The sequence below is a fragment of the Aspergillus chevalieri genome, chromosome 8 (genome assembly GCF_016861735.1).
Source record: "Aspergillus chevalieri M1 DNA, chromosome 8, nearly complete sequence".
Classification (NCBI taxonomy): Eukaryota; Fungi; Ascomycota; class Eurotiomycetes; order Eurotiales; family Aspergillaceae; genus Aspergillus; species Aspergillus chevalieri.
Genome location: NC_057369.1, coordinates 1,672,806 through 1,688,249, shown reverse-complemented (window position 1 = coordinate 1,688,249; position 15,444 = coordinate 1,672,806). Strand labels below are relative to the sequence as shown.

Here is a 15,444-nt window from a genome sequence, read left to right as displayed (position 1 = left end):
TAACGACGACAGCCATCAAAGAGGGAACGTGACATCGCAGTCTGCCCTTTCCTGCGTCAGGGTTGCACCAATTTTCATTTACTGCGGCTGAGAATGACGGCGAGTCTGGAAGTGCAGTTCTTACTGGACATGAGCTGGTATATATATTCATCAGCCGCTGATTACGCATGGCATAATGTACAGAAATTTTCTTCAATCCACGCAACAAGGTATCATACGCAACCATCCACTACACAAAATGACAGAATAAATGACGCTAACTGTCAGGGTATCTCGAACACATCCAAAAATCCACATGTAAATAACACACCATATTCCCAGAGATGAATGGCACATAGACATTCAGCGTCGAGAAACACCAAGTACTGTAAAGACACCTTCGCCCACTTCCACTCTCCATCCATCCCGTACAAGTCTCTTGAACACGGCCGGTCCCAGCCGGGATGTCCCATCATGACTGTGTCGCCCAACCCCGGTGACAATGCGATATCCTTCATATGCGCGGCCTTCCCTGGCTCGCATGTACTTGGTATCACCAAGTGCGTCCCACCAGCCCTGTACTCGTTCACTGGAAATACGGACGGCGTCCTGCACCGAAACTCCGTGTAGATCCAGCATGGTAGACGTCGACTGCGAGTCTACCAGTGCATCAGAAGCGGCGGCGGCGTTGCGTTTCGCGCGTTCCAGATGGTCGCGTCCAATGGAGGAGTAATACGCAGCCGCGCCACCCATCAGTCGATCAGACTTTCCACGTCTGTATGCCATCGAGGCCTTGGAGAATGCTTCCGCACCGGCAACAAAATGCGCGCCTGCGGTTCCTTGTGCCCGATCAAAATCTCTGATCACTCGCGATTCTGGCTTGCGTCGATTAGGCGTTTCGTCTTCGAGGTCGAGAGCCGGAGGTGTAGCTGTGAACTGAATCAATTGAGATACCGAAGGTGTCATTGGGCGGCTTATCAAAGCAGCTGCTAGCTCATTAGCAGCTGAAATCGAGTTTCGTGTGATACGAAGTAACCCGGCAAAAGTAATCGGTGTGATCGAAGGAAACTCTTGGGTCAACTCAGCCACTTGTGCAGCCATGATGGGGTTTTCGTGAACCTTCTTTTCGTCTTTCGGCGCATGCGCAATCGCAAGAGCCCTAATAGTCGCGGGTAACGACGCTCCATTGGCGTGGTAGGTTGAGGTGACCGTCTCCTTCTTCAATATCGGTGAAGTTCGGGAATGAATATAGTCGACATCCTTTAACCCAGCATCCCATTTGTTGATACTCGGGCCCTCATCAAACTCAGACCCCACAGGGGATGACAACTCCTGGATTCTGTTCTTCTTGTTCTTCGTCTTCCGCTTGCGTCCCTTTCCACTCGAGCCTTCCTGGAAGCCGTCGATACCTTTGGGAATCGAGACTTTGCCCCCATCATCTTCGGGAGGTTGCTCGTCGAAGAATGCGAGATTGAGCAAGACATCCATTACACGGTCGACATCACCGTCGGATTTTTTCAGCGTATGCTGAATAGTAAAGCGGTCGACCGACGGAAACATTTCCATCAAGTAGCTAGTCTTGTCCTCCTCATTTGCCCCAGCCAAGGTAATGTTCCCATCGGCTCCCAGGATATATCCTGCCGACCCAGAAGATGTCAAACGATCATTGCTATAACCAAAGAGGTCCCTATCTCTCATATCAATCGAGGAGAATTCCGATGTGAGGCTTGTGAGATCCGTTTCTTGGGATTGGCCTGAACTATCATTTCGAGAGGCACTGCGATCCGATACTATTCCATCATTATCGTTGTTTGTCGTCCCTAAGCCACTGGTGCCTGATGGGTCGAAGGGAAGATCCTCCTGCTCCAGTGCAGACAACTGAAGGATATCTAAAGTGTCACGGGCCTGTTGGATTTGATTCGAGTCTGAAAGGTCATAGTCGGAGACAATCGCTGTAAATAACGCAGCATCCAGTGGTGGGCAGTAGGTCTTTTCTAATTCCTGTATAGCAATCGCTTCAGCGGTTAGTCATGCCAAGTACGACGTTGAATTCATTGTGCGGTAACCCGGAGATATCGAGTTGTCAGGGTACTAACTTGAAAAAGGGTGTCGCTTTTCTCACCCATCTTCGAAGTCGCTTGCTCTGTGTCGTAAACGTATGCGAGATATTCTGGGCATTCCTTTGATGTAAAGTTGTTGGGTTGTTGGTGAACCGGGGAGATAGTGTGGCTGCAGGCTGCAAAAAGTGGGCGGGGATAGATGACATAAGACTCTGCACAAATTGCACAGAATGCATAGGCAAACCCTGCGCTATACCGCTCCTGGGCGTCATCCAAAATCGGCCAAATCTGGGAAAATACAGAACTTGTGAAATAAACTAGTCTTATACATAGCAATTCAACAGTGAGAACCTGTCTAATGATAGCATCCCATCAAATCCCCTCTGCTTGCACCTTATAGTACACTCCCATCGAAGAAAAAAGAAAGCAAAAAAAGAGAAGAAATCAAACCATAAGTCCGCTTCATGCCATAGACGCCATATATTTTCATCCACACTTCCATCCCGCCTGTCAACCTTTTCATAAAGCAACACGATTACCAAGTTCAGCAGTCAGGCCCATAGTCAAGACGGGTCTGAAGAGATCGTGATAGCCACGGGAGTTCAGAGAGGAAGGTAGGTAGAGACCAGACAAGCAGGGTATTATTATTCGTACACCGTAGAATGCATAATCAAAACGTGACAAGCACAAAAGCACGTCCACAGAAGATCCTCCGTCGAGAACAAACAAGAGAGTTTTTCTTTTGCTTCATTTCAGTCATCTTCATTCCCCTAATTGCTTTAATAGTAGACCTCCTTCTCCACTGCCATAATCAACTCGGTAAGCTCTTTACGCAAGGACCGGTTGCGGTCCCATGTCTCGATGATCTTAGGACGATGACTGACGAACACGGCCTTCTTCCATGGAAGCCCGCCATACTGCGCCGCAGTGCCGGTGGGGAGGTTCTTAGCAAGATTGCGCAGCACCAGGGCAGCCTTGTAAGCCACACCGACGGGTTCGCCTCGTTCGTTAACCGGAGAATCCATATAGAACCACTTGCGCACGATACGTTCTTGGAGTACAGCACGCTTTGAGGTTGGAGGCTCCGCATCGGGTGGAAGGTCCTCCGGTAGATGCGAGGATACATGGCCGGCAACCAGCGGAGTGTCAGCACTGGGACCAGAAGAGCGGAACTTCGTGCAGTTGTCCCATAGACAGGTATGTACAGGTGAATCGGCCTTCTCCAAGTTATATTGCCCGGGAGTTTCAGTAGCCTTGAGGTTCATATGGTCGGAGAAAACGTGGGTACGGAGATCAGCCGCAGTGGTAAATGCGCGTTGGCATTCCTTTGATGGTTTTGTGTTGTCTGCCCATTGGCAGTAGAGGTAGGGGAATCCCTGGAATGTATATGCGGTCTCGAGTGGCCGGATTCCCTTGATGATGAACTTTGTCGCGGCGCCAGGGCCATTGATGACTTGGGCCTGAGCATTGGTGAAAGTGGTACTGACATTCTTAATGAATTCCGCCGCAGGGAGGACACCGCCACCGGGAATCCGAGGGTCTGCAAATCGGCTTTGGTAGGCTTGCCACAGCGCGATTTGTGTAATCTCGCAATCACCATCTTCGATAAAACAGCAACGCAGCCAGCGAGAGCTACGCTCGGGCTCTGAGAGCTCCATCAGGTCTTTGAGGAGCTCAGGGGGTACGCGAGGTATTTCTGACGGCGGGGGTGCCACTTTCTCTTCCTGCAGTACCGTTTCCTTCTTTGAAGGTCGCCCTTCGTAAGCTAACAATGCAATCATGCGCGGCACAAAGATGATAGGAAGGTTAATAACGTCCATCAGGGTCTCAACATTGTCTGGAGAAAGTGTGTACTGGTACCAGAAGTCCAGTGCGCCACTCAGGATATCCTTATCCAAGTCAAGGAGCGTATGGAAATATAACTGTTGTAAGGTCTCTCTCGAAATGTTTTCCATCGCTTTGTTTGCGTCTGGCTCATCCAGCTCTGTCGCGAAATGGGTCAGAGCCCAAAGGGCCCGCACAACGTGAGCACGGTCTGATGACTCGAGGCATTTGAGAAGAGTAATCCAAAGCGGATCTTGTGTGTCAGTTCTCATGAACTTCGTCACCTCTTCCGCGATATCCAAAGCATCATTCTTGATTTCATTCAAGCGAGGCTGGTTCGGAATGTTGAGGAGGATGACCAGAAAATCCCTTAATAACCCTTTGGCATAGCGCGACACATAAAACGCGTTCTCTTTCAGTAACACCATATTCCGGAGGACCAGAGTTGCCTCCTTCACATTCCGGAGACGATGGTTGAATTCGTAGGTTTCAAGTGTGTCATTTGGCAGTGTCACTGGTAGTTTCGCAATCTTCTCCAAAAGATCCCGGGTACCGTGTAGTGAGTTCAAAACGTTGACACGGTCAGTAGGCTGCCGAAAATCGTACTCGAGCTCCCATTTGACACCAGTGCAGAGATTTGTGATATCCAAAGCTTTGCCCATGAGAGTCTCAGCAAGCAACGGGAAGCCTTCGAACTTGAACTTATCCCAGCGCTGATTGGAAATTTGCACCAAGTGATACAATGCGAAATCGACCTCGTCCGAAATACCTGACTGCAAACCATAATGTGCCCGCTTGTAGATATGATCCGCTGTTTAATGTACGGTCAGCTTCAACCAATCAAATCCGACATCTTTTGAACTTACACTTCGGGACTTCGATGAATCTTAGTGGAAAATAAGGGTCGTAGAAATTGGGTTGCTTTGCGGTCTTCGCTCTGTCGCTGACACTCGGAAATAGGCCCGGTCTATTCCCTGGCGTCGCCACCTCGCGCGTTGACATGGGCACCTGCCTCTGCCCATCCCAGCTTCCTGCATTAAACTGAACACTGCTCGGATTCGCGGACGGGATGATATTGTCATGCGGCGAGGTTGATTGAGGGGATGCGTTCGCATGAATATGGGAGCGTCTCACCGGAGCTGTATCAGGAATGAATGGCTGGTTGGCTTTGGGAGCCTGGCGCAAACCCTCTATGAATCGGTCAGTATGGAATACGAATATGCGAAAAGCAGGTTTCGAGGTTTCTCAATACTTACGTCGTAGGGACGTGCGCGGTGTATTGGCGGACATCTTGGTCCTTGGCCAAAGGTTTTCGCAAAGAAGCCTTGCGCGTTAAAAGCTGGGACTCTCGATGCTATCCGCCGTATTCCTGTTGCTCCTGTATACAGGCCTATCAATCTCACTCGAGTTGTCGCCAATAAATGCCGCCTATGTCTTGCAATACCACGGCTTTCGTTTCAATATTTCTTCGAGGGCAGGACGTATCGGGTCTCGTATTCGAAGGCGCGACGAGTTCTGACAAAACGATCTAATTAAAGCTGATTCCGGTCGTTCCTTGTTTCGATCCCTCCTAGGTCGGCGATGCTCGGCGTCGAAAAGCAAATCCAGATTTTCCTAGGAAGTAGCAAGTGTATTTGCACAACTTGCCTCTATTGCCGCATGAGTGAGGGCTAGAAACGCGATCGAGTTTAATCGGAGAGCCAGTCGACAAAAGGAATGCGACTGCAAGGTATCGACGCGGCCTTTGGTTGACGGAAATCGCAGTGTACTCGCGCAGAAATTAATTACTTACAGTGGATGGCACAAGTAGCAACCGGCTGTTAATGCCTTCGTGGTGGCCCTTGCAAGCTTCGTGAACACAACCTAGTCCTGCGATCCATCCTGGCAGCCAAAAGTTCGCGCGAACATCACGGGCCTCGCGCGTGCCCCGGAGAATAAGTTGATCCGAGAAGTCCGAATTTGTGCTGAGTCATGATGCATGCCTGAGGAAAGCGGCATACATCTAGGATACTCCACGACAATCCAAGTTCCTAACATCACTTTCGGAGAGCAATTCTGCTCGACAAGTCATGTCCTGTCAATCAATATTCATGGGACGAGATTGTTTAAAGCTGCTCAAAACATCTGAAGCTGAATGTCTCTCATGGAGGATTGCCGGGTAATTGGCGGTTACAGTATTTGTTTTACACCAAACATGTCATAAATATCTACATGGACGGTCTTACCAATATCCTATCTCTGAAGCTACATGTGCCTGTGAAAGGGGGCTGGAGGATTGGCTGTAGCAGAGATTGTGCGGCTTCATCCCATCTTCTCTAGATGGAAAGTGTGAATGTTGAATATCAGAAATGTCGAGCTGGCTAAGTGTTGTCCGGGTTGGGTTAACATCGAACACAAACCTCAGGTGATGGAACAACATTTGAACGTGGTTTCTGGGGTCTGTACTTCGTACAGGCTCGAATGTTGTCCCTGTTTTTTTTTTTGCGAACGGCCAATCATAGAGAGACACGCTTCAATCATGAACAGTCCCTTGACTCGAATATACTGCCCATCCAAGATCCTATAATGAAGGGATGGAAGCTACGAATAAAAAAAAAGTGCTTTTATTTATACTATTCTGTCCTAGTCTCTGGCATCGCGGCTTCCGTCTCAGACTTTTCACTGCATGGCTGCCCGATTTTTCTCAGCTAATTGCCTACAGACTACAAGACATTGCGGAACTGCAAGCAACTGCTCGGGGGCATTACAGGGCTTCGCTTGGGAGACTAACTAATGGCTCGAAATACGGGATACGCTTCTTATGGATAAACACTTATCCTTATAACTTCAGTCCGCTTCACTGATCATCCCAAGGATATCTAATTGGACACGACCTAAAAAAGATGATATTGTTCCATGGCTGCATACCCAGAATTTTCTTTATTCAAATTATTCAACACAAGCCTTCACGCACTGCTCCGCACTCCTGCTCTTCTCTTCCCCAAGGCGAATATATGCTGAGACTTGTCACGGATTCCTCATATCATGAAGCTTACAATACGGGACTCCCATTACTATATCTCAATGTATTCTTCTACTACCGACGTATAGCGGGCCGAGGAATTCTCATCAATTTGACAAGGACCCTGTGGGGCCGAAGGATGAGACGAATGGCTATATGCGCACGCGCCAGGGGCATGAATGCTGTAGTAGCCTTCGGCTACCCTATAGAATTCCGACGATCCCGATTCTTTGTATTCCGAGAGCACACGTCGGTCCCGAGTCGGTACTTCAATTGACAAGCAATATTGACTTTCTATGCAATATTTTGGAGACTGAACCTATTAAAGAGCATGAAATATATGCTCTCGAACCTCACTCGTCTTTCTCGTGTTCCAAAAAAGCCACAACCTTGAAGTTTCGAAATCTTCTAAAAGCAAGAGCATCAAACACATCTTCGGGCCCATGGCTTGGCACTTCTTGGCCCATAGCCAAGCCCTGTTTTCTTTAGAAACTCCCACAATTCTTCGTGGAGATCGTGGGACGAATTGTGGGAGGTTGGACCAAGTTCATGGAGACGTCCGTGGGAATCCGACTTCCCACGCCAAATAGTGTATGTGCAGTCCCAATCAAACAGGCTCGATTGCAAAGCTTGGGAGACATGACTCTGTAGTCTGCAATTGAGTGTTTGTCATTGGCTAGGGGCCGGGTCCGATTCCGACATGTAGCTATGCCTCTATTCAACATGTTTTCGGGGCGATCACTTCCAAAGTCACAACTACGACCAACTCTTCATACTGTGATCGAGAGTATCAGCTGCCAAGCCGAATAAATCATTATCCAACATGCTTTTCTACGTTCACAACATCAAACGGGCAGAATTGTCGGGGATGTTGTCCGAATGTTCGGAATTAGGGTGAAGAAGACCATATAAAGGCAGTGCGTCTGTTTGCTCATGAAGACAACAATTGAGACTCGCATTGTGCTTATCAGCAATTGTCTCATCTTTATTTCTTTCATTTTCTCAAAAAATGCAACTCAAGAACCTGTTCAACGCCTCAGTGATCGGTGGTGCTGTCCTGGCGGCCGCTCACCCTGGGCAGCATGAGGAGCGTGTGTCCCCGGAGGTTCAAGCTCTCAAAAGGGATGTCCGCCACGGATTGAAGAAGTGCTCGACTCGCTTGGAGCAGAGCGGCTTGCAAGCCCGCGCGAAAGCCCGCCGTAAGTCTGTAGTTGAGATGTGCTGCCGGCAGCTCATGGCCCGAGACACTAGCGCTGTCTTAAGTAAGTCTCACAACATGACTGGTAGTGCTTCCCCATCTTCTGCTGAGGAAATTTCCAAAAGTTCGGACGAGAAAGTCTGCCTTCTCGGTCCGAGTCTGGAGGGAGAGACCGGGCCGTACTGGATTCCCGGAGAAAGAATCCGTTCGAAGTTGCGGGAAAGCGAGCCTGGAGTGCCGGTAATTGTGGAACAGCAATACATCGATGTCAATACATGCCAGCCCATTCCGAATCTCTACACTGAAATCTGGGTTTGCAACGCTACTGGTGTCTATTCCAGTCTTGTCGCGTAAGGAAATGGAAACGCCGCGGACCTTGCAAATCACCAGCGTACCTTTTTGCGAGGTGCTCAGAAGACCAACGCGGATGGTATCGTCACCTTTGACACCCTGTTTCCTGGTCACTATGACAGCCGGACAACCGACTACCACGACATCGCTCGTTTCAACGCCGCGCCACTTCCGAACAACACCCTTACTGGTGGAACGATCCCACATATCGCGCAAATCTTTCTGGGACCAGGACATTATCAATACCGTGGGAGTCGATCCACCCGTACAACACGAACGACATTCCTATCAACCCCCAATGCTAAGGATCGAGTTGTCCGGCAGGAGACCGAAGGCACGGATGCGGACCCGATGTTGAACTACGCTTACTTGGGTGACAAAGTGGAAGACGGCCTATTTGCATGGATTACTGTGGTAGTCAACGTCTCTGCTGTCCAGTACCCCTACTACACCAACGTTTGGACGGCCAGCGGTTGATGGTACTTCGGGCGGTGACCCGAGAGGCATTGATGGAGGACTCCCTCAGAGCAGCAGTGATGCCTCTGCTACCGCGTCCAGCAACTAAAATTGTGGTGCAGTATGGTTCTCTGTTGATCTAAAAACTGGGGACGATGTATTTACAATTGTGATACGCATCGAATGATAGAGGTATAGAGATATAGATCCTTGTGTGCATTGTTCACTCATTTATGAATTCAGACTGAATTTCTTCGACATAAAGAATGATATATTGTGAGGGGAGAGTAAAAAAGAAAGAAGCCTGATTATGTGTTGGGTGGTCAATGGTAGTCACATGCTCTACCCTAAGCCCACTTCGTCTCTCATTCACCAACACTCCTCATCTTATCCGTCCATCCTTCAACCCAAACTTCTTTATATATCATCTAAGCGAGCATATACTATCATGTCAGTGAATAAACAATAATTCAATCATGTATCATCCTTCCCAGCAGGCCCCGGAGCTCACCCAGCTTGCCTGCCTGCCTCTCGCGAAGTTCTCTCACACAACCACCTCAATCGGACACAATGGCCCACTGAACTGGACTCATATAATTGGAAACGGTGATATAGTCGGAAGAATTGAAAGCCACACTGTATCTGGATCTACACCAGCACGGGTTTTGTTGAAGGTGTTTCGAGACTACGAGTTATTGGTATCGTATCTGGGCGTTTCTGGGCCTTGCACTTAAGACGTTACTAACACTTCATCCTCTGATACAGGAAGAAGTCGACCTTACATACCACTCACAAGAAGCCGCAAAGTCTGCGTTGTCTGGACAGAGTGGTCAGGCGAAACCAGTTTTCGCTGTAATCGTGAAGCTGCCTTGTCTTGCTGTGAAATATCCAAAGGACAATATATGTGTGCGTTCTTACTCTCCATCATCTAAAGACTTTACTTTTTAATTCTGACATTCCCTGGGTGCAGATTCGTCGATTCCAAATCAAATTCTCGTCCGATCGCGACTACTACTCAACCCTGGTCATCCTGAGCAACATCAAATGCCCATTCTCGGAATCCCATGTCGGCTCATTACCACCCGCTCGCAGACCTTCACAATGGCGCTCTGGGTCAGTTGCTTCTGCGCCCGCTCCTCCACAAATGTTCCCTAGTGTTCCGGATGCGCCAGGCATACCGACATTGAACAATATGTTCTTACCGTCCCAGTCGTCTCCGACGATTGATCTAAATCCATCTGCGAGATCATCTACTACTGGTATCTTCCCAACAGCTGCAAGCCAAGGATTGACTCTTGCTAACGATTGATTTGCGCTAATAGGGCCCTTCCAACGTCCCGCTTCATCGAGTACCACCCACACGCTTACAGACCTCGTACCAACAAACAACGGCCAAGCACTGGTTCCAAGTAGCACCGTGCCCTCTTCTCGCCCTTCTACGGCCTTTCATGACGCCCAAACGCTCGATGAGGTTCTACCTCCGAGGCGGGCTCTGCCATTCGCGAAGCCAGCTGCGAAGAAGCCACGTACAGCAGAAAAGCAGACAAACAACGCGTCTAGACCAAGCGAATCCGGTATGATACACTAGCTGGTCATCAAGAGCTGCCTTGCTAATGGATGATCCGAAACAAAGGCCCCGAAAAAACCCAGACGTCAATTCGAGATCACTACGATTCAACGCCATTCAAAGCAATAAACGACACGAACAACGCCAGCAGAATAAAGCGTAGCCTTACTTCGTTTCCACAGCAGAGCACGAACAGCGAACCCGCCAACCATCCTCCATCTCAACAGAACACGCAGGCAAGCACAAATATACCTATGCCTATACCTATCCAGCCCGTTCCTCCTCCAAGGACTCTCTATCAGCAGGGACCATCATATGACAATACCGCTTCGAGGCCGCACAGTCATACAAATATATCGCGCAATACTCTACCCGCGAATATACCTTCCCAATCAGAGCAACAGCAGCAATGCAATGCTTTACCTATGAATGTGAGCCCTCTTCCACCACAACCGCAGCCACAATTCCAGCAGCAACTACAGCAGCAGCAGTCACGGCAGCCAGACCCCATCGCAGACCTCACCTCGTATATCTCAGACTCAAAGGCGGAACGTATAGCTAGACTGGAAACTTGGATCTGCTCACAAATCCAAAACGACGATTTCATTTCGCTTGCTGAGGACGTGGAAGGTCTTTGGCAGCGGTTTGCATTTGGAAAGTGGTGACACTTGACGTTTGACTTTATGACTTTGACGATTTCTATTCATGCCATTTATTGATATTTGTGTTTATCTGGGCCGTGATTTATATATCTTACGTTGAGAGTATAGGATCAGAACTCTAATTGTACGATAGTATTCTTATTTAGCGATAGAAAGACCGAGGAAGAGTCTAATACTCTGTCAACGGAATCACCAAGGAACATGAGTAGAGAGGAGTCTCAAGACAAGAGCAAATCATATACGTACTGCATAGAAAAAGGGAAAAGGAAACAAAACAGGAGAAGAGAATCAAATTTCCATTCCTAACATCCAAAAAGCAGTTCAGTTGATGAAGCATGTACGACATGTTCTTTTAATCCATTTATAGAAGAGAAGAGGAAAGAGTCACCAAGACAAAAAAAAAATTACCGCTGTCGTCGATAAATCAACCCTGAAAACACATTCAAATACCCTTCCTTCGTCAACAACGTAAAATCAACCACCATACGGCCCTGTTGTGTCTGCGCCTGCGCCTCTGTCGCATTAAGATTATTCTCCGGCAGCGCTGGCGGCGGAGACGACGCGTTCGCATTCGCAGCGACAGACCCCTCAGCTCCGACGGCAAGGTCAGCCAGGTGCTGCAGCGAGCGCTGCTCATTGGGCCCCATGACTGGCGGCGGGGCGGCGGCGCCGTTGTTACCGTTGTGGCTGTTGTTCTTGGTCAGGTTGGGATCTTGGAGCTGGGACTCCTGGGACTTTGCGCGGCGCCATTCGAGGAAGATGCGGATCTTGTTGTCCCAGCCTGGCGTGGCGAAGACGTCTTGGAATTCCTCGACGCCGGTGTAGCGTTTTGTGCGACGGTCGAGGATTTCTTCGACCTTATTGAGGGCTTCCCAGCATTCGTTGGCGTATTCGGGGAGGACGGTGGCCTCGAGGAGGGTCATGGAGGCGAGAGCCAGACTGTGGAGGTCGAAGGGGGTGGAGAGGCGGGATTGCATGGTTGCCTTGTGGAGTTCATTGGTGAGCTCTTGCGCGCTGTAAATGATTTCGTATGGGCTGTAGACGAAGATGTGGCGCTTGATGAGGAGCCGGATTGTCCAGTAGAGTTGGTTCTGGAGGCTCTCGAGGAAACTGTCGGACGAGGTCTCTTCGGGGACGTGGAAGCCGCGGAGGTCTTGGACTTCTGAAAGACGCTCGAGAGAGGCTGCGAGGTTGGCGCTGATCAAACGTCCTACGCCAGTGTTGGTTTGGCAGATGTTGTGGTCGGAGGTGGCTAGTGTGACCATATCAACTAGAAATGAGGAATAAGCTAGACGTTGTGTTAGCAAGGCCTCCTAATATGCAAAAAAGGGGATCAAACATACAGCCAACACCTGTCGTGACAGAGCCAACCACCCGCTCATCTTCCCGACCACCAATTTCGTGGTTTCCAAGAACACTCGGATCAGCCACACTAATGGCATACCAGCGGGTGAGGATGATCAGTGAAACCCAATCGCGTCGGGTAATGTTGGCGTCAGAATCACGGTCGGGGTCAGAAGCTCGCTTGTTCTTGAGCTGACCAAGCCCCTTCGCCAAATCAGACCCAAGTTTGATAGCAGACTGGATAAGAGTATGCTTCGGAACGCCGTCCTTGAGCACGAAGTTGTCAGGTCCTCGGAAGTCGCAGTCCATGATCATAAGCAGCATCGACTGAAGCCATATCAGATTGACCGCAGTCGAACGGACTAGTGCAGGTTGCCGCGTGTAGTACAAGAGGAGATCCTGCGCATTGTCGAATGAAGCCACTTTTTCGAAAGAGCCAGTAACACGACCCATGTCAGTGCGCGTCACTGTGTAAAGACTGTAGAGGAAAACCTCTTGGATTTCGCGACTGCATTGGTGGAGGATCTCGAGCAGACGTTCCTTGGAGTGCGGCAAAATTGGGAAGACCGGATGAATGTTGACGTGGTAGCTGCACCTTATTAGCTCCTGAAGACAACATGCACAAATGAAGTGACGTACGCATTCAATGCACCATCGTCAACATCCAACGGTGTCATATCCTCTTCCGGGTGTTTTGACACTTCGGGAATGTCCATGCCAGCGGGAAGACCATCTTCGTTGCTGACCGGCCAGAACAGATTACCGGGCTTGGGTGCAGATGTAGCGAGCACAGGATCCGTGGAGGTCTCTGTCGTGTCTACTTTAATTAGTTGGGAGCAGGACCACGTAGGTAGTGCCAAGAAACGTACCAAATGCATTTTGCGAGCCACGAGGGTTAAACTGCGGCTGCGAGAACGAACTTGGGAGTCCTTCAAAGACGGAATATGTGCGCTTGCGATTGATCGGGCCCGCATCCATTGGCGGGGAGAACTCCTGATAAGGTCTTGGGGACGGCACTTCGTTCATGGCCTGGTACTGCATGTCGGGATGGACCATGGCGGCAGGCTGCATTTGGCTCTCCAGGGTGTGTAGGCGTTCCGCAAGTTCCTTAATGTAGCTTTAATTTCGTCAGTTAGACCGTTGCTGTCACTTAGTGGAGTTTCCATCTTACCCTTTGCTGGGACCGCGTTTCATCGGGACGCGACTGAACTGGCAGACAACACCGAGTCTGCGACAGTTGGAGCAAGTCTCGACGCCGGATTCCGAGGTAGCATCGCAACGGACCTAGTAGAGATGAAAAGGTTAGCTTTCAGTCCCCCGTCGCGTCGAGGAATCACATAAAAACAAAGTACCTTCTTGCGCCGGCACTCATCACACGCCCGCGAAATCTTCGATCTCTTTCTCCTCGCACTCTGGTCACCATAGCTCAGGTCATGGTTTGGATCCGCGCCCACCTGCTGTCCCGGAGTGAACTGCAGCATGTGCTGTTGTTGGTGTTGATCCGGAGACGATGGACGACCCATCTCCGGGCCGCCGGGGTTGGACGCCCCCAGAACCATCGACTGGCCGTGATGAACGCCATTACTCGACCCGTCTGCCAGGCTAGGACCTGAAGTTTCGCGGGAGAGCTCAGCGGACAAGAGCTCGTCGGCGGTCAACTGGCGATTGGCGTAGTATTGCATGGCGCCTTGGCTCATTTGCGCCGCGTTGGGTGACGGATACGAGGGCGCGGGAGGCATGTCTGACTGCTCGCGGGAATTCATTGCGTCAGATTCGAAACGAGACATGACGGAGGAAATCCAGGCGGAGTAGCGTTAAGCATAAAAACAAAAACTCCGGATGGATAGGTGGTGGTTGGTGGGTATTGATAGTGGTGGTGGTGGAGGGAAGAAAAGGTGGAAGAAGCGAAGACGCGCAAGGCAAGGTTTTACAGGCTAAATTTGCCTGGGCGGGGAGCATTGTGAAGGGGCTAGCGCCAAAAGCCCTCGGCGCAGAGAGCAGGAAACGGCGACCATTGTCGCGCAACGAAATGCAAAAATCACTGTGAGGATATACAGCTGGTGATAGACTCGGATGATATAAAAGTTTCCTCCTTGGTGATGATCGCGCCGACGCGGCGGTCCGGCTTTTTGTTTCTGCGTCCAGCGACGACGGATTAATACTATTTCCCACCGGCCCAGAACTCGAGTGGTCGGCGGAGAGAAGAGATGAGCTTCGATAACGAGACGGAGGGTAGGAGGATAGATGGTCCGGAGGTTGCAAGTCAGGGTGCCTGGAATCTGAGGGAACTCCGGCTGGTGTGGTCTCGCCGTGTATACGGATGAAGCCTGGGATGAGGAGGGAAAATGCTTGTCGGTCTGATATCGATGGCTTCTCAGAATCTTGGCTTCGAGAAAACTCTTTCTTTACTGGTATTTGCCCAGCTATCGCTAGAGTTGTCTGATGCTGCGATATCACGGATTTCCCTTTTGGGACGTGAATGAAGCCATCGCGATGATCCCAGGCCCAGTGCATCACCAACAACGATGCTGAAACTTTCAATGCTAGAGAGATGTTAACCGCTTTTTCTACAGGAATAAGAGATCTTTTTTTTTTTCTTTTCTTTCTTTCTCTTCCTTTGGCTGCTATGTTTGAAGCTATGCCGGGATATTACTGCCACCAAATTCAGGCATCAATTGTATTCTAGTGTCCAATTCAGACAGACCTCATAGTACAAGTGCGAGCAGAGATTGATTCCAAATAACTAATTCATTTCACGCGTTCGAGGGCTCTTCTGGACCAACTGCCTTCCCAAGGAAATGGACCTCTGACCCCGTTACGACCTAACTTTCAAGTCGATATCAGAAGCTACTCCACTTTGCCAGCCATGACCAGAACTTCACGCATACTCCAAATGGAAGGTTTTTACAGAGACCGTCGGGCATACTGTCGTTCAAATGAAAGGCGCACGGTCATTGCGATAGACAGACTGACATCAGCCGCGATGAGAAGACTCGTGCTCA

The 15,444-nt window shown here is 49.8% G+C and overlaps 5 protein-coding genes across 5 annotated transcripts; 2 read left to right on the top strand and 3 right to left on the bottom strand.

Moving 5' to 3' along the window:
• Positions 1-342: 342 nt before the first annotated feature.
• On the bottom strand, positions 343-2,105 carry ACHE_80560S (Smr domain protein; the record flags this gene model as incomplete). The annotated part of the gene is made up of 2 exons (XM_043283944.1): positions 343-1,980; positions 2,076-2,105. 2 exons carry the CDS (start codon positions 2,103-2,105, stop codon positions 343-345), a joined length of 1,668 nt encoding a protein of 555 aa, XP_043141173.1.
• Positions 2,106-2,818: 713 nt separating this feature from the next.
• Positions 2,819-5,153, bottom strand: RSC9 (putative chromatin remodeling complex subunit (Rsc9); the record flags this gene model as incomplete). The annotated part of the gene is made up of 3 exons (XM_043283943.1): positions 2,819-4,674; positions 4,730-5,053; positions 5,120-5,153. 3 exons carry the CDS (start codon positions 5,151-5,153, stop codon positions 2,819-2,821), a joined length of 2,214 nt encoding a protein of 737 aa, XP_043141172.1.
• A 2,720-nt stretch (positions 5,154-7,873) lies between these two features.
• On the top strand, positions 7,874-8,890 carry ACHE_80558A (uncharacterized protein; the record flags this gene model as incomplete). The annotated part of the gene is made up of 2 exons (XM_043283942.1): positions 7,874-8,374; positions 8,453-8,890. The coding sequence occupies 2 exons, from the start codon at positions 7,874-7,876 to the stop codon at positions 8,888-8,890; spliced, it is 939 nt and encodes a 312-aa protein (XP_043141171.1).
• Positions 8,891-9,345: 455 nt separating this feature from the next.
• On the top strand, positions 9,346-11,101 carry ACHE_80557A (uncharacterized protein; the record flags this gene model as incomplete). Its single annotated transcript, XM_043283940.1, has 5 exons — positions 9,346-9,567; positions 9,635-9,775; positions 9,840-10,128; positions 10,192-10,443; positions 10,503-11,101. The coding sequence occupies 5 exons, from the start codon at positions 9,346-9,348 to the stop codon at positions 11,099-11,101; spliced, it is 1,503 nt and encodes a 500-aa protein (XP_043141170.1).
• A 401-nt stretch (positions 11,102-11,502) lies between these two features.
• Positions 11,503-14,229, bottom strand: RGT1 (putative C6 finger domain protein; the record flags this gene model as incomplete). The annotated part of the gene is made up of 6 exons (XM_043283939.1): positions 11,503-12,386; positions 12,442-13,031; positions 13,082-13,259; positions 13,312-13,559; positions 13,614-13,726; positions 13,795-14,229. 6 exons carry the CDS (start codon positions 14,227-14,229, stop codon positions 11,503-11,505), a joined length of 2,448 nt encoding a protein of 815 aa, XP_043141169.1.
• Between the last annotated feature and the right edge of the window lie 1,215 nt (positions 14,230-15,444).